Source organism: Pochonia chlamydosporia, chromosome 2 (genome assembly GCF_001653235.2).
Source record: "Pochonia chlamydosporia 170 chromosome 2, whole genome shotgun sequence".
In the NCBI taxonomy this organism is placed as follows: domain Eukaryota; kingdom Fungi; phylum Ascomycota; class Sordariomycetes; order Hypocreales; family Clavicipitaceae; genus Pochonia; species Pochonia chlamydosporia.
This window is the reverse complement of record NC_035791.1, coordinates 3,720,399-3,742,277: the sequence shown is the minus strand read 5'-3', so window position 1 is coordinate 3,742,277 and position 21,879 is coordinate 3,720,399. Positions and strand designations below refer to the sequence as shown.

At 49.2% G+C, this 21,879-nt stretch overlaps 8 protein-coding genes across 8 annotated transcripts; 3 read left to right on the top strand and 5 right to left on the bottom strand.

Annotated features, from left to right (window-relative positions):
- Positions 1 to 422: 422 nt before the first annotated feature.
- Positions 423 to 1,284, top strand: VFPPC_15622 (hypothetical protein; the record flags this gene model as incomplete). The annotated part of the gene is made up of 3 exons (XM_018293375.1): positions 423 to 739; positions 787 to 946; positions 1,030 to 1,284. 3 exons carry the CDS (start codon positions 423 to 425, stop codon positions 1,282 to 1,284), a joined length of 732 nt encoding a protein of 243 aa, XP_018147344.1.
- An 879-nt stretch (positions 1,285 to 2,163) lies between these two features.
- VFPPC_13423 (endo-1,3(4)-beta-glucanase) lies at positions 2,164 to 3,078 on the top strand (the record flags this gene model as incomplete). Its single annotated transcript, XM_018291200.1, has 2 exons — positions 2,164 to 2,937; positions 2,998 to 3,078. The coding sequence occupies 2 exons, from the start codon at positions 2,164 to 2,166 to the stop codon at positions 3,076 to 3,078; spliced, it is 855 nt and encodes a 284-aa protein (XP_018147343.1).
- Positions 3,079 to 3,413: 335 nt separating this feature from the next.
- Positions 3,414 to 4,462, bottom strand: VFPPC_13422 (thioesterase superfamily protein; the record flags this gene model as incomplete). The annotated part of the gene is made up of 5 exons (XM_018291199.1): positions 3,414 to 3,716; positions 3,767 to 3,936; positions 3,974 to 3,992; positions 4,049 to 4,057; positions 4,130 to 4,462. The coding sequence occupies 5 exons, from the start codon at positions 4,460 to 4,462 to the stop codon at positions 3,414 to 3,416; spliced, it is 834 nt and encodes a 277-aa protein (XP_018147342.1).
- Positions 4,463 to 4,942: 480 nt separating this feature from the next.
- Positions 4,943 to 5,940, bottom strand: VFPPC_03210 (nucleoside-diphosphate-sugar epimerase; the record flags this gene model as incomplete). Its single annotated transcript, XM_018282740.1, has 2 exons — positions 4,943 to 5,488; positions 5,596 to 5,940. The coding sequence occupies 2 exons, from the start codon at positions 5,938 to 5,940 to the stop codon at positions 4,943 to 4,945; spliced, it is 891 nt and encodes a 296-aa protein (XP_018147341.1).
- Positions 5,941 to 6,599: 659 nt separating this feature from the next.
- VFPPC_03209 (MFS multidrug transporter) lies at positions 6,600 to 8,606 on the bottom strand (the record flags this gene model as incomplete). Its single annotated transcript, XM_018282739.1, has 3 exons — positions 6,600 to 6,766; positions 6,830 to 7,788; positions 7,864 to 8,606. 3 exons carry the CDS (start codon positions 8,604 to 8,606, stop codon positions 6,600 to 6,602), a joined length of 1,869 nt encoding a protein of 622 aa, XP_018147340.1.
- A 2,846-nt stretch (positions 8,607 to 11,452) lies between these two features.
- On the bottom strand, positions 11,453 to 14,302 carry VFPPC_03207 (polysaccharide lyase family 8 protein; the record flags this gene model as incomplete). The annotated part of the gene is made up of 9 exons (XM_018282737.1): positions 11,453 to 12,613; positions 12,663 to 12,863; positions 12,928 to 13,077; positions 13,141 to 13,236; positions 13,287 to 13,385; positions 13,437 to 13,610; positions 13,673 to 13,715; positions 13,777 to 13,972; positions 14,074 to 14,302. 9 exons carry the CDS (start codon positions 14,300 to 14,302, stop codon positions 11,453 to 11,455), a joined length of 2,349 nt encoding a protein of 782 aa, XP_018147338.1.
- Positions 14,303 to 14,981: 679 nt separating this feature from the next.
- Positions 14,982 to 16,511, bottom strand: VFPPC_03206 (formamidase; the record flags this gene model as incomplete). Its single annotated transcript, XM_018282736.1, has 4 exons — positions 14,982 to 15,172; positions 15,302 to 15,530; positions 15,608 to 16,338; positions 16,421 to 16,511. 4 exons carry the CDS (start codon positions 16,509 to 16,511, stop codon positions 14,982 to 14,984), a joined length of 1,242 nt encoding a protein of 413 aa, XP_018147337.1.
- A 3,783-nt stretch (positions 16,512 to 20,294) lies between these two features.
- VFPPC_03205 (hypothetical protein) lies at positions 20,295 to 21,644 on the top strand (the record flags this gene model as incomplete). Its single annotated transcript, XM_018282735.1, has 1 exon — positions 20,295 to 21,644. The coding sequence occupies one exon, from the start codon at positions 20,295 to 20,297 to the stop codon at positions 21,642 to 21,644; it is 1,350 nt and encodes a 449-aa protein (XP_018147336.1).
- Between the last annotated feature and the right edge of the window lie 235 nt (positions 21,645 to 21,879).

Sequence of the window (21,879 nt, the reverse complement as noted above, 5' to 3'; positions counted from 1 at the left end):
GTGATACACTACAACAGTTCCAGGCGTGGAACACTCGCCCTGTGCTTGTACTTCATCAAGTGAAAAAGACCCATCTGTGCTCCGACCGTCGCTAATCCCGGCAACGGCCGGATTGTCGATTTTGTAAGACGTTTGTAAGGATTCGATGGCAGGTCTCATTTGTTTTAGCCAGCATGGAGCTCCCCAACGGCTCAAGTTAGCCCAGCATTAGCACAGACGCACCATACAGTTCCTGCATTTCGAACAATGGTATCCATCCGTGGCGAAAGAAACAACGTAAAATGTGAATAAAATACCAAACTGCTCTTCACGGCGCAGGTCCCGACTACTTCGCGTCTTGGCATCACTTGGATACACATTTTTGCGAGCTTGCCTGTGTATGCGACCGGAATCAACTCTAATAAAAGCAGGTTCGAAAAGACATGGTCTTCCTGCGACAAGTGCGTCGGTCGCCATGTGCGCACGTACATGAGCGGATCGACGTGTGTGTGATGTGTCTTGGGCCTAAAAATCTAAAGGGTGTGTCGACCTTGTCACACGTTTCATCATCAGCTATGATCGTGACTTGGTCCTCGCTGGTGGGATTCACGCGCCATTCATTCAATGTGACATGGACCATGTCTAACCTGTCACTTTCGTTCAGCCTGCTTGCCAAGAGCTTGACGTTTAGCCCAACCGCCGAGCGTGGGCGTGACACACACATGGCTGATGGTCATCTTTGGTCGCCATATTGCGGTCTGCGGACTGGCATCTCACTTGTAAAATGAAGATGGTAAATGTGATAAGCCATGTCACCGCCGGAGCAAACATCCAGTCTTGGTCACCCGGATGCCACTTGACTAGTTCGTCCAAACGAACTCTGGAGACTAACTCAGAAGACACACTCATCTGCCTGTGCCGCAACCAAGATTTTACACATCGGCAACTTGCAACCCGGCTCAGTTTAGCTGACTTGTAAAGTCATAACGTACGCTGCCATGATAAACGTCGCTCCTTTTGGTGATACCGTGACTGTGTCGCCGGGTTTAGCCAACGGCGCCAAAAACGGTTAAAGTTTCCCTTTGTGTTCCAAACCTGGCCATCGCAACTGAGCATAAGTCAGCCTCTTTTCCAAGCCTCTCAACTCGGAGCCCTCAAGGCACGCCACCAGACCTATTGGGACCTCAAGTAAAGCGAATTCAGGCGGGCCGAAAAGACATCGAATCAAGACTCGTCTTTTCAGAGCCGGAGGCAATAGTCAAGGTCTTCCAAATCTCCTCAAGCATTGCAACCCCCGTACGCTAGACCCTTTGCCGCAGGAGGTTCTGATTCCTTCGGACACTTAACAATCCCCCTGACTATGCGTTTTAGTCCCTACTCCTCTGCCCCCAGATGATCCGGCAGAAAGCGTGGGTAGGGGCTAGGGGAGGCAAACAAACAACACAAAAAGAAGGGTTTTAGATCTGCCATCGCACGTGTCCCATGTCGTTGAGTCGGGCCTTTCGTCAGGAGGCGCAGAGTTCCTGCGGCAGGGTTGCATTGCTTCAGACTTCTTGTCACCAGAATGGATAAATTGTACTCCACCACCAGGGCCTGACTTCTCAAGTCTCAACCTAAGAGCTCTCTACTACTTGCCACAGTGTCCCGGCTAAAACTGAATTAACTGCTGGAAGGATCAAAGCTTCAAGGGCTTCTCGGGGGAGGGTCCTAGTTCTGCTATGGCGCACTATCGGATCAAGCACAAGCACAATAATCATGACCCCATAAATCATGAGGTGAGGTATACACCTGGCCAATCAAGTTTGATAGTAACCTTTCTTTCGCAGAATGTTTCTCCTGTTGTTGTTTGGTTATGAATCCCATGCAAGTTAAAGTACCTACCTTAAAGGGTCTTCGGGGATGGGCCGTTGTGGTCACTTGGTGTTGTTGGTCTGATATGATCCCTCGCCTCAATTCTTGGCTCGTTCATGGGAACCTTGGGTGATTTTCCCTCGTTGTCTATGTAGTATATTAACTTAAGCATGTCCCACTCAGTGGTGATCCTCTTGGATGGATGAAGAAAGCAGAGGTTTGCCTTGATTTCCAAACACAGGCTTGACGTCTCCGTTCCACGTACATATTGTATATATTGCTTGTTACTGTACATATTTGTCCTTTCTTTCAGCTACTTCTACTAACATAAAAATGGTCAACTGCCGAGCCCTCCTCAGTGTAGCGGCTTTTGCCAGCTCCGTCAAAGCCTGGGGAGCTCCAGCATACAGCGGCTTCAACCTTCGATGGCAGGATGCCTTCCCTGGAAATTCTGGCACTCTCCCCAACACTGGTAACTGGAACATCATCACCGGATACTTGAACGTCAACAACGAGTGGGAGGTATACACATCGAGCACGCGTAACGTCCAAATCAGCGGCGGTCAGACTCTTCAACTTGTCCCATGGCGAGACGGCTCGGCCATGTATGGATGGACCTCTGGTCGTCTGGAGAGCAAATACGTCTTCACCCCTGAGGCCGGCAAGGTTACAAGAGTTGAAGCTACCATTCGATTCGGCGGAAACTCCAATAAACAGGGTATCTGGCCAGCATTCTGGCTACTTGGTGAGTCCATCCGCTATGGAACCCAGTGGCCTGGTGGCGGCGAACTCGATGTCATGGAGCAGGTCAACGGCCATTTGACCGGGTATGGTACTGTTCACTGCGATAGAGCATCCGGTGGTATTTGCAATGAGCCCAACGGTATTGGCGCCAGCACTGGCATTCCCGACAATGGCTGGCACAACTGGCGCCTCGAGTATAACCGGCGCAACGGAGACTGGAGAGCGCAAACCATCACATGGTTCTTGGATGGCCGTCAGTTCCACCAGATCAGCGGTGCTCGCATCAATGACTACAACACCTGGGTTGCTCTCTGCCAGAAGCCTCAGTTCTTCCTTCTCAATGTTGCTGTCGGCGGCAACTGGGTAAGTCTGCTCCTCTTAGCCTCTCTGATATCGACTGTTGTACTAACATTCCTCCTCTAGCCCGGTGCTCCAAATGGTGGTACGCAAGACGGCTACGGCAGTATGATGGAGATTGCGTACGTCGCACACTATACTTCTTAAGTATATATGTCTGTAGAACTTTCTGTTGAACGTTGTCATGAGCATCTTTTTTATATCCCGTCGCGTTGTGTGGCCACCTGATTCCCTGTACATAGTTATCAGTCGCTTCCTTGGGCCACTCGTACATAAACATAACATTCGCTAGACATCAAAACTGCACACACTCGCTACATGATTGCATGTTCTGCTTCCTAATTCGAACGTGAGCACCTAGTACAGTTGGGAGAAAAGTAACCGCTGTGATGAATGTGTTTGTCTGTAGCCATCTGGTGGGCTACGGACAATATGAAGTGTTATATGTACTGACGTGTGTCGCATAATCCACGTGATGTCGATCACGCTTTCTCCTCTATCATCTTGACACCTTGCTCTAGCTCGTTGACTTTCTCGTCAACCTCTAGCCTGCTTTTCTCCTGTAGGTCGTATATCTTTTGTAATTCGTCCACCATGAACCCCTTTAATGTTGCTCGTTTCCCTGCTCTATAATTGTATATTGCGATGTCTTCGAAACATCGTGCGGCAACGCGCTTATGTGCTTCTGAGTAAATCACTGCGGCGAGAAAGATGCTGTCTGAAGTGTGTGTCGGTCGTTGGGCTAGCTTGTGGATGACTGTAATTTTGTCGGGGTAGGCAACGGGCTGAGTGGTCAGTATCCGAATGTGACTTTTTATTGGGTATGGGTACTCACAAGTTTGTAATCTGTTTTAATACTCTTTAATATGAGACCAATACCCCGAGGGCTCATAATGTCCACCCACTGCTGGCGTTCGTCTGGCGGCGCGAATGCTGCGAACGAAGTGATCCAGTTTACGCGGCCGGACTCGGCGTATCGATTATACATGATGTTATTGACGTGACCTTTATGCTATTAGTACTTCGCCATTGTGAATAATACGAGACATTGGCAGCGTACCCTAATGCACAGAGTCAGCGATCGAGATGGACAGTAAAGATGGGATGGAGGACTTACCATGCTATCCTGTTTCCACGCAAACCACACAAGTCAATAATCAGCCATCATATCGCAAGTCCAAGAGTCAGTAAATCTTACCATATCGCCCCAAGCCACAGCAAACTTATTCAATCCTCTCCATCTCTCCGCCGTGAGGAATCCCTCCCTCCCAGCAGACAACTCCAACCAATTGCTATCCACAAACTCAAGATACTGCTTCAATTTCGCACCGTCTTCCCCTTGCGGATTGGCAGCAAGACAAGCCTTGATACGGCTCCGCAAATCGGCAAACCACCTCGGATTCAATGCCGTGCTGCTGCCATTGTCGTTTCTGTGGACACAGCTCAAGCTAAACTGGCGAGTTTGGAGCAGTAGTGATTGTCGCACGGCGTTACTGCAGTATGGGGTTGTAATGCGCGGAACGGCACGCATGTCTGCAATTGACTCTATTTGGGTTATGCGCTGTATAGGTTGACAAGGGGGTTCCGTTGCATTGGGACGTCAGTTATTGTCATGCATTGTATAGACTTGACTTTAAATGGGACATGGAGGACTGATGAAGCGGTTGCGGTCGGCTTTTCGGTTCAAAGAAGCTGCTTACGTCACAGACGATTTGTGTTTCGGAGGGGAACCGGAGGGGAATACCCGAGGTGGTGAAGGGAATAAGACGGATTTGTTACCATGAAACATCATGGATAAAATGTATTAATGGAGATGAATTACTTTTTTGGCTGTTTCGCAGCGCCAAAGTCTCATGTTTTTTATTTCGTGGTTTTGTTACCTAATTTAGATGTTGACTCGGCTGTGAGTGCGTGTTACTGTGGTGATCGCATCATGAGACACCAAAAAGTCCACCCTTTTCTTCATCATATTTCAGCTCAGCAAAAGAAAAAGTCTTGTATACACCCCAATTTAAAGGATTGACTCCACAGCCACCTTGATAGCATCTCCAAGTTCCGTCTTCGCATTCACAACACTCGTCCCCTCCTCCACATCACCAGGTTTCATAATTCCCCCCGGCAAGAAACTGACAGCCATTTCCACCCACTCAGGAACCATATCCTCCGGAAACACCTGCTTATAAAAGTCATGCAACTCTCCCTTGGCCACAGGCTTAACACCCACCTGTTTACCCAGGGCATCCGAAAACGCCAACTGCACATCCAGCGAGTTATACATCCTCGGCCCATGCAGCTCAAAGACATACGGCTTGTGAGGCGACGGCTCCTGTTTCAGTGTCTCAGCCGCAAGAGTAGAGCCGATATCTTCCACAGCAATCATGGGGATCTTCCATTCCAGAGGCGTCACCGTTGAAAAGAAGAATGGTTCTGGACCGCGGAGAGTGTCAAGGGCCACGGTCCAATTCTCCATAAAGTATGCACAGCGGACGAAAATAAGTTCTGGCACGTCGGTTTTTGCAAACACCCTTTCCGCAATGTTATTCGTCTTGATTTCACCCTGTTTGCACATATGTGTTAGCCATGTAAGTTGACTTGCTGCTGGAGCAACACAACAAAACACCACGTGGAAGGAGGGAAACGCACCACTCCGCTGCTATATTGGGCGCCTACGCTGCTTAAAAGAATGACCTTCTTCACCGTTCCCGACTTTTCAATCGCATTCTTGACATGTTCGGAGCGCTGTTTCGTAATGGCCACCATGTCGCCGCTCTCAAAGACTGGCGGTGTTATGGCAATCACGGCATCTGAGCCGTTAAAGTTTAGTGATGATTCATCTGCAATGTCTCCCTTGACGGCTTCAAAATTGGGCAACGAAGTGAATTCGGCGGGAGCCTTTGCCGTGTCTCGATAAATTCCTTGGACTTTGACATCCGAGTTTGGAGCGGCTAGCAGTGACCGGATGACAGCGGTTCCTGTTCTAGTACTTGCCGGGGCGACGGTGACAAGCATGACGAAAGAGGCAATGTTTGGAATGAGACTATATATATCAACAGTGTGGTTATGGCAACGGAACTAAGGCGGCAGTGTGAGATTGAATGTGTAACTAACTGGTGAATTCGGATTCAATGTTTCGGCTGTTAAATATTTACGATTCCTCACACCGTATTCACGTCGAGTACGAGTGGCGATTTATTTGAAGCTGAATTCGTGAACGGGAGTTAAACGCCTAAACCACGGAAACTTGGCATTGGTTATGCTGCCACCAATCGAGGAGTCTAAAGGTCCAGAAATAACATCCCTGATCGATTTTTTGAATGGTCTGCAGATCTTATCCATCAGTCGTCTTTATTGCGTCACAGCTACCAATTCGGCCAGAGTCTCCCATTCGAGTCTCTTGTAGTGTGCAATGGTTGAATGGCATGCAAAATTGAACTTTAAAATTGACTTTTTGTCGTGACGCTAAATGCTGTCAGATGACTGTCAAAAGGTTAAAGGATTAAGTTACATAGCAATAACAAGCTTTTAACCAAAATGAAATTAACAAAGCATCGCAAAACGTGGTATCATTCTGCATTGCGAAAACTTGAACTAAAAGTTACATAGTTTGAAACCATTGTACACCTGATACGCAGAAACGCTTAAATCCACATCTCCAGAAACCTTCGCATTTACCCTTGTTTCTTCGCGGCAATGTTTGCCATACTTGGTCGGCGAGATGCAGAAGGTGTACCGCGAGGTGTACCTCTTGGGGTGACACGGCTCTCACCAAAGAATCGGTGCTGTTGACTGTACCGACGTTCGTTTCCGGGTCGAGCAGTGGCAGAAGCAGCAGAGCCTGGTACAATTCACCATTAGCATACGGGGTCAATAGGTGTAGAATGGGGTGAGTAGAGCTTACCTCGGCGCTCGTCCGGATCGTAGGGGACACTGCCGCGACGGCCTTCGTTGATTTGCATTTGACGAGCATCCGCCAGCTTCTGAGCGAAGGGAGAGCGATGTCGCAGAGCAGGGCCTTTCCAGTAAATGATGTAGACAGCAACAACAAGGACAAAAGAAATGCAGAACAGAATAGTACTGGCGTACTCCAGGTTCTTCCCGCTGGAGGCACCAATGTTCTCGAAGAATGGAACAGCTGGGAGAGTAAGCACACCTGCCAGGAAATCTCTGGCCCAACCGTTACCTCCGGTGGCAGATGCAGAGTACGGTCCATAAGCGCAAATCATGTAGTCGATCGTGGCCATGTAAATGGCGTAGTTGGCGATACCGACGATGGCGACAAAAACCATAGATCCAATCCAGTGAAGGGGAGGGCCTTGAATAGTCCAGGCGAAGCCAATAAGACCGATTGGCAGGCAAGGAGCCGTGTAAAGAAGGAACCAAAGACGCGATTCGTACTGAGCACGTTCGTCATTGGGCTTGGCCTTGCGCTCTTTGATGTTGCGGCGGATGGCGGGGATGAAAAGAAACCAGGCGAGCAAATACCCAATACCAATGGGAATGAATGTCAAGCCGATCTGGACAGTGGAGAAGTGCCACTGGCCATATACAAGCGCGAACGACTGAATGAACATGAAGATCAGAGCGTCCGAGAAACCTGAGAGCAATGACAATACCAGGACGATGGGCTCCGTGACAAACATGCGGAAAGGTCGGACCCAGGTGACGAGAATTTCCCTGGCAGAGAAGCGGTCGCTGAATGGGACAAGCTCATCAGGACCCCAGACATTCTGACCAGTCTCCTTTCTACGTCGCTTGGCAATTCGGTTCATCATGATGGTAGTTCGGGTTTCGGGCACGGTGAAGAAGTGGACGAGCTGGACAAATCCACCGAGAATGAGCTGGATCCAGATGGACCATCTATAAAAGAAAAGCACAGTTAGCAACATCTCTTTTGCCAGGGGTCTTTGGTGAAAATTGATGAGTCAAACTTACCTCCAGTCGAGATACTCCTCGGTGAAACCACCAACAATCGGCCCCAAGACAGAGCCACCAACGGATGAAAAGACAACATAAGCAACAGCATACTGCTGGTTATCCGCCTCCCACATATCCGCAATCATGCCCAGCGTAACCGAGCCACCAGCAGACGACAGACCACCCAAGGCACGACCAACCAAGATGGTTGCGAAATTGGGAGCCAACGCCACGGGCAGTTGCCAGATGTTGACCAGGAACAGAGAGAGCTGAAGAACAGGCCACCGACCAAACTCCTCAGACCACGGCGCCCACAGCTCACAACCAAAAGCGTAGAGCACCAGGAAAATCATGGCACCACACCGAGCAGCCTGGGCGCTCACGCCAAACTCCTCGGAGATGCCAGGGATGGCATTCGAGTACAGAGATGTGTTGAAGTTCATGGACACCTGGACCCAGAAGATGACGGTCAAAATGTACCACTTCTTCCAGTTGGAAAAGGTGTAGCCCAGCTCATCGTAGCAGTCGTCTTCCGTAATTTCATACTTGTCGTATGTGCCCATCTTCTCGAGCCCGGATCCGTTACCAGTAGGATCTATGGGTGAACTGGCATCATCGCCTGAGCCAGCGGTGCCGGATCCCTCTCCGGTGTTGGCGAGACCATTGTTCGACTCTGACTGCTTGAGTCTCTCATTGGCGAGTTCGAGGTCCTTCTGGTTAATAACCTGAGGAGGATCCTCTGAAAAATGTGTTTGAGGCATCTTGTTGACTACTTCTTCGCCCCTGGTGCTAACTGAGAAGTGCTTGGCCAACTCAAGGCACGAATATAGAAAAGAGGGGATGCGATGGGGAGAGGAAGGAAGTAGGGACGAGACGAAGCGAAACAAGGTCAAGTTCACCCATTTGGTGGGCAATGGGTTGCTTTTAAAACAAAACCTCTCCTTCCGCTGGTCATGCTAGGTTTGTATAAGCTTATGACTTGCCAACTAGTAAAAACTACTTTTCTCCGCTTGAAAGCGCGGAGGATCCACCAAGCATGGTTCACAATAGCCCCAGTTTCCTGTTCGCACCAGGTTTTTGACATGACATGGTTTGACGTGGTGGAAGGATTTTCACCTGGGGGTGTGCTGATGACCTGGAGATGATTTGTATTTGGTCTAGCCGTCTTCAATTAGAGCATCAAGTTGCACGGGTTGTAAAACTGTCAAAGACGCACTCGGCGCTGAGTACTTCCCCATTGAGGCGTAGACACGCCGAAACGATTTGAAAGACAGGAATTCTGGCATCAGAGTACCCCTGGCAACACTTGAGTAGCAAGTCAACGGCCATGTTGACCTGTTCTCGTCTGAGACATAACTAACCACGATGCTCTACTTGACGGGGCGTTCCTGGCCGACGACGGCAATTTTGTTCCAATGTTGCCCGCCTTCGGCCTGGATGTAAGTCAGTGTCTTACAAGGTTGGCATTCTGCGACCGTCTGCTCTGCCCAAGATAACTTCAGCCGATGGACAATGGTATGAACCTTTGCGCTCCCTTGTGTTGGTAGTGCGCCTCAATATCCCTCCCAGACCACCACAGAAACAGAGGTCGAATCGTCCTGACCGACTTGCCGACATGGGAATACAAACTTCTCGAGATGGAGGGGGAGATCTCTCAGCCGGCAAGTCCGGTCATCAACCGTAGAGTGCTTTGGCCTGGCGATCGTAAAGCCTCATCCTTTGCCTCCTTTGCCTCCTTCGCCTCAAGACATCCCAGGGCCTTGAGCCATCGACAACCAACAACTATGACATCGTTGTCCGGCTCACGGCACTTACAAGGACGCTAGCAGGGTTGGTCTTCGATCGGTCGCCAAGTCCGCGCCACCTGGGCCACGGCTTTCTCTCGCCCTCGCGGAGTGGCTTGAATGGCGTGGTACAAATCTCCTTTGAAAAGCTTGGTTGTGTTGGTTGTCCATTTGTTTCCACCAGTCCCGAAGGCTCAAGAGTCCACTTTGAGGAAGCACAATCCATTGAGCCCCGTAGTTGAAAGGAAGTTTCCCTGCTAGAGCCGTTGGAAATGCTTCTGCCTGCTGTGGATGGAGCATTTGAACCTTCCATGACGCACTTATGGAGCTTATGGAGCCATGCATCCATGATTGTCTCCTTGTCGTGGATGGGTTGACTGAGCTTTTGGTCCGTCTTTCTCGCAATGCGACCAATGAAGATGATTTTGTAGCAAAAACTTTGTGAAAATTTTGTCCATCTCTAGTATCAAATTGTCTGGGTTTAGGTTCGACTTCCCCATGGGCAGTAAAGTACAATAAGACAAAGACGCTCACGAGGCGAGTATACTATTGTGGGTTCTTGTGATTCTTTACAGCCTTTGCATCTCAACGGTCATAGTGTCGCGACAAAGTTTTCTAATTGACATTACCCTGTCTTTTATCCCGCCGTGATCGGCACTAGGTTTTGGTACAGACGGTTGCTTCGAATTGTAACCTCCTGGGCTGCCGGGGTTGTGCGTAGAACTTGATGATGGGTGTCGCACAACCGAATACTGAATCGGAGTTAACAATTTACAAAGAACTCTCAAGGAACATCATGGCCAACTTTGTTCAGTTGCGCATCATCTTCAAAACCTTCAGTGGCTTTGCTTCCGAACTAGTCCGGACCAGTAAGTGCTGCATGCTTCAGCCACTGTAGATTGCCCATGAAACTACCAAGCGCCTCTTTGCCAGTCATCAGTCGCAAATACGTGTTGCTTGGCTATTTCCTTCTTTGAATCCATGTAACAAGACAGAGGGCAGTTCTTGGCTCTGCTAGAGACGCGCTCGGCCAGCTTCCTAGCTGTACTTGCCCCCAGACCCTAATAGCGGTCTGTCATACATTCTACCCGAATGCTCCGTCGTTTCTTCCATTCATCGAAGGTGAGAGTCTCCGTCCTTGCCTGTAGGAGCATTGCGTCATATCTGTTTGTCGCGTGAGCTGGTTGAGGTATCCACATTGTAAGAAGCACGATGACGCAGTTATGAAAGAAGCAGGGTCGCATCGTAGATGTCAGCAACGCTTTGTCTACGGATTCCCAGGCTTTCGTGACGAGTAGGTCTAGAGTTTGCCTTTCTAAAGTAGAACATCCTAGTCAGGGCAAGGAGCTATTCACAAGATGTATTTGCCACGTCATTGGATACTAACTTTTCTCCTTGGTGTTGTTATACCTTGCTGCATGCACCATGGAACACTTCGTCAATCCTGTGGCGTTTATTCTTATTTGGTAAGGTACGTATAGCAGCAGACTCGTGCAAGTTCAATTCCAATGTTACTTCGTACACTCTGTTTTGCATGCCTGATCCGGTGATTGGTGACTTTACTCGGACCAACAGGCTACAAATGCCAATTTTAGCACTATTTGAAACATTGGGTGTGACGAAACCGTAAGTGACTATCGTGAATTTGCTAGAGCAATTGAGATATCTAGATACCGACGCATAGACAAAAATCTGTACGGTGCTTTGCAAAGCTTCAACTTAGAGACGCAACAAACGAAATGCGCAGTGCATCGAACAGGTTTTCCATATTAGTAGCATAGTACACGGCTAAATTATATAAGACGCAAGCTCTAAAAGCCCACTTACTTAAACTCCAAGTACATCTTGCGTGATATCGAAGACCCTGCCAGTCCAGCAGTCGGCAAACTGACAGTATACTTGACCTCAACCTCATCGCCAGATCTACCATCCTTGGCCGCCACGGCCGCAGCCGCCAATTTAGCCTTGGCACCCTCAAACTTGAGAGAAAAGGTAGCCTTGGTAGCCTTCTGGGTTGGATCAGACAAGGTAGCCAACAGAGTCATGCCCTTGCCGCGCTTGCACTTCCCAGAGAAGAGGTAAGCACCTGGCTGGGCAGACGTGATAGTCACGGAACCTGATTTAGCCCAGCCGATCTCCTTGAGGCTCAGCTTAATGCTCTTGCTGCCGCCAGGCCAGAAGACTAGACTCAATTTATCCGAACCAACGGCTCCGCTGATGCCGTTCTTGATGATGGGGGAGGACGACGGCTTCACCAGCTCCTTGGCAAGTCTGTTGCGACTGGAGGCAGGGAATACCGCGTAGGCGCTAGACTTGCCCTTGACGGTGTTGTACGCTGAGAAGATGGAGACGGTGGTGACGCCAGCGGTTGAGGTCGAGATCTCGGACCAATTGCCCGTGCGCTTGCCCTCAAAGAGAGTGAGATCAAAGGAGTTGTCGTACGAGAGATAGCCATTCCCGCCGTAGAAGAGGGTCTTGCCCTTGGTTGTTTTTCCCTTATCGGCATTGACGTTTCTTCCATCGACCCAGATATTTCCGTGGGCAGAGGCACGGTTGTCGAGGACAGTGATGACAGACGCATCAGACACATTCTTCTTGATGTCTTGTGTGGTGACAAGGACAAAGTCATCCTGGTAGAACCAAGCTTTGCGGTAAGAGATGCTGCCGTCAAAGGGATCAACGTAATCTTCCACCGCGGTTCCAACCTTGCCGTCGCTGACAACACCGACAAAGTCGTTCTTTCCAAGATTTGCAGACGCACTAGCTGACAGCTTCGGGTGGTTCAGGAGGGTCGTCGTTCCGGGGATGAGATTCCAGTCCCATGCGCCCATGATGTCCTTGTACTCGTTGCCCTCGACGTAGGAGAAGAGAGTGCCCTGGCCCAGGTGGTATCCGTATGGGTTGGCAGAGTTGACGGCCTCGGTGTTGCGCGATCGTGTGGACAGCATCTTGTTACCAAGGATGAAGGACTTGGTTCGGTGGACCTGTGGTGTTGTTAGGTTGAGCAAGTACACGTAGTGGTTCTCAGCGTACCATGTAATCGCTGGCCCAGAAGCCTTTGTTGCCGACGAGTTTCTCAGTGCCGTTGGATTTCAATCTTCGGATCGTGTCGCTGACGTCGTTTGCGCCAGTGAAGTCTGCAACGGCGCGGGCGAGCTTGGAAACGTTGAAGTTGATGTCTGAGTTGGCTTGTAAGTCTTGGCTTGGGAATGCGACGAATCGACCGATGGCATTCTAGTAGGAGATGTTAGTTCGACTGGTTTGATCTACTCTGTGTCGACATGTGAAGGGGGCGTACAAAGTCCCAGTGCTCCCGTTTTGTTTGCTCGTCGACAAAGATCATCCACTCGTTGCCCCTGACTTGCGTGGCGATGGCGTCTTCCGTAGCTGGTCCAGCTGCGAATGAGGTGCCGGCGGCTTCACTGTTAAGTTGGATGAATGCATTGAACTTATGCAAGTGTTAGCTGTTGTCGTGCTTGTACGTTGAGATTATATCATGAGTGTAAAATACCAAGTCTTTGCCGTAGTTTCCGTTGTACAAGATGCCAGCGTGCTGCAGGAACGTGCCGTCTCTGTGGATGCCGTCTGCCATTGTTGCGTCGGCGTACTAATCCTGTAAGTAACTGAAGATGGATTTCGATTTGGAGGCAAACTCACAGTCATGACTGACATTGCCCGGGTATATGCGTCCTTGAGCATGGTAGCGTTGTTGGTGTACAATGCCAAACTGGCCGAGTTTTGCATGACCAAGACAGCCTTTTTCACAAGTTAGCTTTCACGAGAGAAAGACTAGATCCAAAATCTTACATTGGCTCCTGTCATGCGACCGCCGGTGCCATAAACTCCATCTCTGAGGTCGTATGACCTGCGAGGAATGCGCTCGCATCCTGCGCTCTGGTCCTTGGTCAAGTTTGCATCCTTCAAGAGCAGGCAAGTGGTTGAGCATAGCTGCGGAATCAGAATAGCCTGGCCGTACCAGTTCTACAATTTGTTAGTTACTATTGATCGTCGGAGAGCGTCATGATAAAGCAGCAGGCACGTACCTGATTCCACAAGCCTGGCGTGCCACATGGACATCCTCCAGTCCTATTACAAAGGGTCAGTGTATGAATGAGGTGAGACGATGGACCTCGTTGGATGAACATACGATATTCCGCCGTTGCCCATACAATCGGCAGGAGTATAGTCATTGCTAAACCAGTAGTCCAATCCCTTGGAAATAGCCTTCATCAAGTCATCGCTCTTCGTCCAGTTCTGTGGAACAGCTGGATTGGCGCCAGACCAAGCAGCAGCAAAGGTGATGAGTCTATTCCAATGGACTTGAATTGGCCAATTGGCGCGTTCTACATTAATTCTGTCAGTTGAAGGTTCACATGTTTACTGGAACGTGTGGTATGGAGTTTGAACCAAGGGGGCTGAAAGATCAATGAAGGATGTCACTTACGAGCTGCACATCCAGACAAGTAATTGACATCGGACCAAGTTCCATCGCTCTTCTGGCTAGCCAACCACGTGGATATGGAATTGAACCACGTCGGATCAGGAAACTGAGCCAAGTCAGCAATTCGCTTCTTGGAGATGATGCTCAGCTCGTCATCTTGGCCGGCGGCATTGACACCAGTCAAGAAGACATTGGAGCCAGCCAAGGCCAGGAGTCCAAAGAGAGTCCGCATCATGTAAGTGGCACGCGTAAATGAAGCTTCAACAAAACTTGTCCCGCGCTTGAAGCATCATACTAAAAAAAAGAGAAGTATTTATGACTGAGCCATGGGATAGCTCTTATTATCAGGTCTCGATGTAACGCTACACCCGTCAAGCATCTCAATGCATTTATTAATTTATTGTGAATGGTCTGATGCTATTGGTGGACAATCTGCGACGGGATGTAGTGATTGGCGGACAATTTTACAGCGGGACCGGCAGCAGCTCAGGGGTGGGAAGCTGCCAATAGTGGTTCCTGTTAGCGAATGCAGCGCCCAAGAGGCACCAAGAGGCACCAAGAAGCCGCTAACCGGGTTCCCCGCAAGCGCCAAAGGCCGCAGCATCCAGAAATTGGGGTCATTTGAAGTCTCAATGATTGATTCATCATCGCTTTCATGTCACTTGAATTCAAAAACTTGCCTGCTTAACAATGAGCCATGTGGCCGCTTGACGCCACGTATTCAGTAGCCGGGTAATTTATTCCATTGTTTTTCTGGCAATTGCTTCAATAACCGGAGGGAGAAGCTGTCAAGCTCGACGTCCATATGTCAATTTACTCGTCCACTTGCTCAATTTGGTAACTATCATCATGACATCCATCATATTCATGAGTCTGGTATCCCAAGACTCTCATACATGCACAAACGCCAACTACTCTGTCGACACAGCACAAGCCCCCAAATCCCTCTTCACCCTCTCCGCCTCAACAGAAATGTCAAAATCAAAAACATCCATCGGAAGACCCAGAGTTGTACACGCGTTGGGCACATCTACAATTCCAGCAATGGAGCCTTTGATTGGTGCGCACGAGAGCAACAAGTATGCCTGTTCCCCGGAATAGCCTGGACGCCACAATGGCATGGAATTGTTAGTGTCATTCCGAAGAAAACTTTGAAACTTGGGGGTCCTTTCCCTTTCCCTCTTCTCTCTTAATTCTTCAATAGCCGTCGTGGCCAAGAGTCTTGACATACCAAATTGCTTGAGATAGTCGATAGCTCGGAGACAGGCTTGCCGATACGCAACCGTGGCGTCCATAAAATGCTGTTTACCCGACTCGTCTACTGAAAAGCCCTCAAAGGTCAAGTATCGAGACGGTCCAAAGAGTTGCTGGACATCGCCCGGCTTAAACACCGGACTTGGGATTGCCCGTTCCTTGACACCGTTCTTGATGAGGTCAAACTTGATGGTAATGATGCCCGCCTAGACCAAAACCACGGGTGTCAAAGAGAGTAATAGACTCGAGGGGGAAAACAACAAGATGCATCTACCAGACTTACCATTTCAATGGCACCACAAAAGGAAATTTCGCCATCTCCTTGGCTAAAGTGAAGGTCGCCCACCGAAAACTTGGCCCCGGGCACATGAACCGGAAGATACGTCGTAGATCCTCTAGAGATGTTGTTAATGTCCACATTGCCGCCATGCTCCGGCCTACCTGGAATTGTCCGGGCTCCCTCCCGGGCAATCTTAGCCTTGAGGCTCTCCTCAGCCTTGCCCGCATGGGCATTCGTCTCGTTTGGCGGCTGGGCAACAATCTGATCCGGCATGGACTGCGCGCAGACGGAAATCAGTTCAGCCTCGCGTCTGTTCCATTCAGCCAAAACTTGTGCAGAAGGCGCACAGCCAAGAATTCCGGGGTGAATAAGTCCCGCGAATCGCACCCCCGGAATATGGCGACTCGAGCAGTATATCCCGTCAAAGTCCCAAATGGCCTTTGCCGCGCGAGGATAGTGTCTGTCGAGGAAGCCTCCGCCATTTTTGCGGTCAAAGATGCCGGTGAAGCCCCAGGGTGAGTGGTCAAATGGCTGGATGTCAGTGATGTTGACGACGAGGAGATCGCCTGGCTCGGCGCCTTCAATGTCAAATGGACCAGTCAGGTAGTGGATTTTGGTGAGGTCGACGTTGCGAACATCGTCGGCGCTGTCATTGTTTCCGATTTGACCGCCCGTCCAGTCTAGACACTCAATCTTTACGGTTTCACCGCGTTTTATCGTGCCAATGGAGGGGACTATATTTTTGTTACACGACTTTGTGTTAATCTGCCATCATAATGCAAGAGATCTTGGGGTTCTATTGCTGCTGCTCCTTACTGTCAGGGTGCCATCGGTTGTGTAAGCCGGGCTGGTCTCCGGCAGGGACATCAAAGGACACGGTCTGCGCGGTTCGGATCTTGCCGGGCATTATGGGTAAGATTTGGATGATGATGAGTACGGGTAAAGGTCACACAGAGATAGTGCTGGTTTATTCAAGTGATTTTAGAAACAAGACGAGACTCTATTGTTATGAGTGCGACCGTGTCGACCTAACAAACATTACGAACCATACCATATAAGATCATACACAAAGCGACTGAACTCGCGGGGTCCAAGCCATCTTACCCCGCAAACTGAGTGACATGCGTTCCATTAACCTACAATCTGAGTTTCCAGTTTGGGCTGACTGTCGGTATTCGGGATGTCCTTTAGCTTCTCTTATTGGTGATTTCCACTTGGCGGCATGGGGAGGGCGTAGCTGTTCAAGTGACGACGACGAATCCATCACAGCTTTAGTTATCAGATGTGTAAGTCGGGTAGGTTCCGTGCGGACATGACATATATGTGGGAGTCGAGAGTATTCAATAAGCAACAATTATCAGATATGCACATACAATTTGACGCAGTGACAAAAGTCAACTTGTATTTCTTACCGCGAAGCATACAACTGTACACCGTGATATGTTAGTGCATACTTGGTTGTAAGAACAGACTGAGAGCTGGCAACTATCTGCGACCAACACAGTACTTCTGAATCGATTCGTATATCTTCCCAAACATTACCTGAAGCATCTTCCAATGATGGGTACAAATAAGTATCATTAAGCTTCTTGGCCAATCTTATTCTGGAATCCCCTGCTCTCACTATAGACATCACACGCGACACGGAAACATTAAACAAGAATCGATATGAATATATACCTTACTACCCAACACTTATTATGACTTGCAAACTTGAGCCCTGAAATTCCGACACAGCAGTTATGCGAAGAGTAAATTTCCGCCTCTTTGCCGTGACCCAGCATACCCTCGAACCACAGAAGAACGTAAACCAACAAATTATGCCAACACTCATCTTCATCGTCGCCTCAGGAAGTCATCATGACGGAAACAGGATGTTAGTCATGCAAGTAACAAGAGTCTGACCAGAAACTGGATTAGCCAGGCAATTAGACACTCCTCCAGCAGCGAATGGACCCAAAGCAGCGATACACTGTGGCAACTGCGTGGTCAGTTGGCCATTGCTGACATTAACAAGATTGCTGCATGCTGCTGGCAAAACGTTGATACAAACGGATCGGAGGGAATCGAGAAGACATTCTACGGCCCCCGTCCCCCCTGGTAACACGCTGTTTATAATCTCCTGAATGTTCAGACATTCTTTGACTGCTCCTACCGCGTATGCACCAAGGGCTGAAGAACACATGTCAACCCTTGAAGCTAACTTCCCCAGGGACAGATCATCGAGAGTCAAACAAGCATCAGGCAGGGCTGTTACGCATGCCTTGCCGGAGCCAGAGGTAGACGTAGGTGCCGGACAAGATCCTCCACCGCTGGTACTACTCGACCAACCGAGAGATTTGAGCAAGCAGCCGATGATGTCGTCGCCCTCTAAGAGACCCTTGGTGAGACAACTAACTGCATCATCAATTGCGAATGGTCCGAGAGCAATCGTGCAGGCAGCCACTTCGACTCCCAACTCCAGCCCACTCTTACCGCTGAGATTGAGGCACGGCTGCGGGAGCTGCGTGATACAGGTGTTGCCAATTGCTTTTTGTAGGCACTTCACCACGTCTGTACCTTTTGAAAACACGCCGATGCCGTTGGTGGCAAGACACTCAAGAATAGGACCTGTTGAGCCAAAGGGGCCAAGTTCCGCACCACAAGCTACAACTTGGGGAATCATTAATACACTATTAAAGTTCGCGATGTCTAAACATCCCTTGGGGAGTTTAGGACAGATTGGAGTTGGAGTAGCTGTTGTGCAGGTAGTAGAAGGCTGCGTGCTGGTGGGCGCGGTTGTCAATGCGGGAGTGCTTGATGGTGGTGCAGACGAAGTAGCTGCTGAGGTCGTAGTAGATGTGCTTTGACTTCTTGATGTGCTCTCCGCTGATGTTGTCTCTGTTGATGATATACTTTTCGATGAAGACGTGCTCTCGGCAGCAGATGTGCTTTCCGCTGCTGATGTTGTCTGTGCTGAGTTGGAGACATCACTGGAGGCCACTGGCTGCGAACTGCCCGCCACGGACGAAGAAGGAGCAGCAAAGGTGGTGATAGTGGATTCGCCTGGGGAACCAGAAGGTTGACCAGTGGTCGCCGAGGTAGAATCCGAGCTTGGTAGTGGTCCTCCGGTTTCAGAGGCTTCTCTCGCGAATCCAGTTGCAAGACTGACATAGAGCGTTAGATGAAATGTGCCCCAATGGTCCTAGGTGGAAATTCCATACCTTGATAAAGTAGTACTGCCAGTCTTTGTGGGCGTGATGACAGTATCAATATCCGTGGGAGCACTTGTGCAGTGAACGGTGTGTGCATCGTCAATCACAAGGTCGCCATTATACGGACAGTGTTTCGACACCAAGACTGGTACCTTGGTAACGACCTCGATAGGCTGAATGATCAAAGTCGCTACACCGTTGGGACAGTAGTCTGGATACATCATAGGCTTAGCATATGCTGTGCCATGCTGTAACGCAAGGGCAGCAGCCATCCAATGGGGGTAGAACATTGTGGTTTTATCGGAGACTCTGGCGTATAGTATCAAATAGATGGTTTTCTTCACCGACTCGGGTCAAGGTACAACACCAAAAAAGAAAGTATAAATCAACAGTTATTGTCAACTGCCATGGGAAGCAATCTGATTCCAAATATATCCGGTCACAAGGAGAACTCTGTTAGTTTAAATAACCGGTCTACTGATTTGTTGGAAGATAGGACGCCGGAGCTGTGCAATCCATTCGACTGCCCAACCCTCGATGATTAGCTTTAGCGAATGCATTTTAACAGAAATTGTTTTGTTTCGAAGTATTTTTTGTTATTCCTATTTCTTTTTGGTTGGTTTCGGAGTTGTTCTGTGCGAGTGGTCTTGATTAGGAAGTATTACTGTTCTCTTTCGTTTGTTCTAGACCAATACTGTTGCCAGCATTCCAACAGCTCCCTATCCCCCAACGCTCACCCTCACACGTACTACCTCATTCAGCTTCACCAATTGTCAGAGAACTTATGCGTACATTCCTCAAGTCTTATTTCTCTTACTGAGGCGGCCTCAATTCAAAGAACTCACCTCTTGGCAAAGTAGGAGTCTAAATTCCAAGATATGCCGTGAGCGCGGAGCACGGAAGCACGCTGAGATCGGGGAAATTTGATACTATTACTTGTTCTTCGTAATTCCAGGTATAATCTTTCACTAGTGTTTAATGTGTATGTGAGGTTCATGGCTACCGGCTGAAAGCGGATGTTATTGTTTCTCGTCAAGTGAGATTATCATTCTACTCCATCCAACGCGTAACTGACGCCTCTATCAGCTCATTTTAGAGTTCTAATACTCAACATGTGCTACATTTCTTGCGTTGTTTTTCCGGTAAAATGGAATTCCGCAAATAGTCGTTGACGCGATCCAGGCCAAGTTGAATTGAAACAACAGTTACACAACTTACGTTTGAACGAGCAGCCAGGAGTGACATCATAGGCCGGTTTGTACTGATCGCGTTTATTTTGGTAATTTGACGAACAAAAAACAAATCAAGGTGCCAAGAACAAATCAGCCTAGTAACTGGATATTGATTTGATTGTATAAAGCCCACCCAATCCTTCAATGTCACATTCGCACACAACCCACGGATCCAGACTAACCATTCTTTCATATACTTTTTTTCATATACCTCCACTACCAAGTAGTGGCTCTTTTTTGCATCTGCATTTTTTAATTCTCATAATGAGGCAAACACATTTTCTTGTGGCAGCTTTGCCACTAATTTTGAGTACAGGTCTCTCAGTCAACGCGCAAGATGACGACTGCCCTTCAACAATCACCAAAACTTTGCCTGAGAGCACTTCTATAACCATTGCTCCTACGAGTACTTGGACTGGAGACATTACCAAACCAAGTAGCACGGGAGTTAATCCCGGAGGAGATGGCAATGGAGGCAACGGCAATGGCAACGGAAATGGCAACGGTGATGGCAATGGCAATGGTAACGGTGATGGCAATGGTAACGGAAATGGTGATGGAAATGGTACCGGCAACGGAGATGGCACTGGCAATAGCAATGGCAGTGGCAGTGGAAATGGAAATGATACCGGCAATGGAAATGGCAGTGGAGGCAATGTAAATGGCAATGGGAATGAAAATGGGAATAGCAATGGCAATGGCAACGGAGGTAATGGCACTGGCAATGGAAACGGAAACGGCAAAGGAGATAATGGAAACGGCCAGGGCAATGGAGATGGATATGATACCACCAATGGAAATGGCAGTGGGAATGGAAATGGCGCCGGCAATGGAGTCGGCAACGGAGACAACGGAGATGGTACCGGCAATGGAAATAAAAACGGAGATGGAGATGGCAACAGAGACAATGGCAATGGCAATGGAGAGAGTGGCAATGACACCAACAACGGAAATGGTCCTGGTGGCGACTCCAACTCTGCTTCAGGATCCGGGTCTGCTTCAGGATCTGGCAGAGGGGGCAAAACCCGCAAAGGAAACGGAGGAGACAACGTATCTGGCAGTGGTTCAGGCTCCAAGGACTCTGGATCTGCTTCAGGGTCTAACAGGGGCGGCAACAACAATGGAAACGGGGAAGGCAACTCTGGCAGTGGTTCGGGTTCGGACGGCTCTGGGTCCGGTTCCGCTTCCAACGACTCTGGATCAAGTTCAGGATCTGGCATGGGAGGCTGTAACAATGGAAACGGAGAAGACAACCTATCCGGTAATGGTTCAGACTCTAGCAACTCTGGCGATGGTTCAGGATCTGGTGATGGAGTTGGCGGTGAAAACGGCTACGGAGGCAATGGATCCGGGGACGACAATGGCGCAGGCATTGGAGATGGCGAAGGGACCAATGAAGACGGAAGCAGCTCTGGGACTGGTTCTGGATATGGTTCTGGAAAAGGTCCTGGAAGAGGTTATTCTGGTGGTCATTCTGGCCATCATGGACACGGTTCAGGAAATGCCACTACGTCTAGTCGTCTGCCAGTCACAGCCGATGCGTCGTCGAGAAAGTCTACAGCCATCGTTCTTTCATACTTGGCGGCAGTTGCCGGCCTTTGTCTATTCTTTTAATGTTGGGGAATAGTTCAGGGGGGTTCTTTTCAGGCTCTATCGAGAGTCATTATGTGTTCATTGTAAGACATTCGGGACACGGTTTTGGTACACTTGGCTGGCATGCCTCCCATCTTGGCTTTATTAATATTTTATCGCTTCAGTTGTCGACCCTCTGGTGTTCAAGTGACAGTAATCAACGCGGTGGTTTCTCACATTCGCCAGCGTGTTCACGGAAAGGTACTCGTGACAGGGA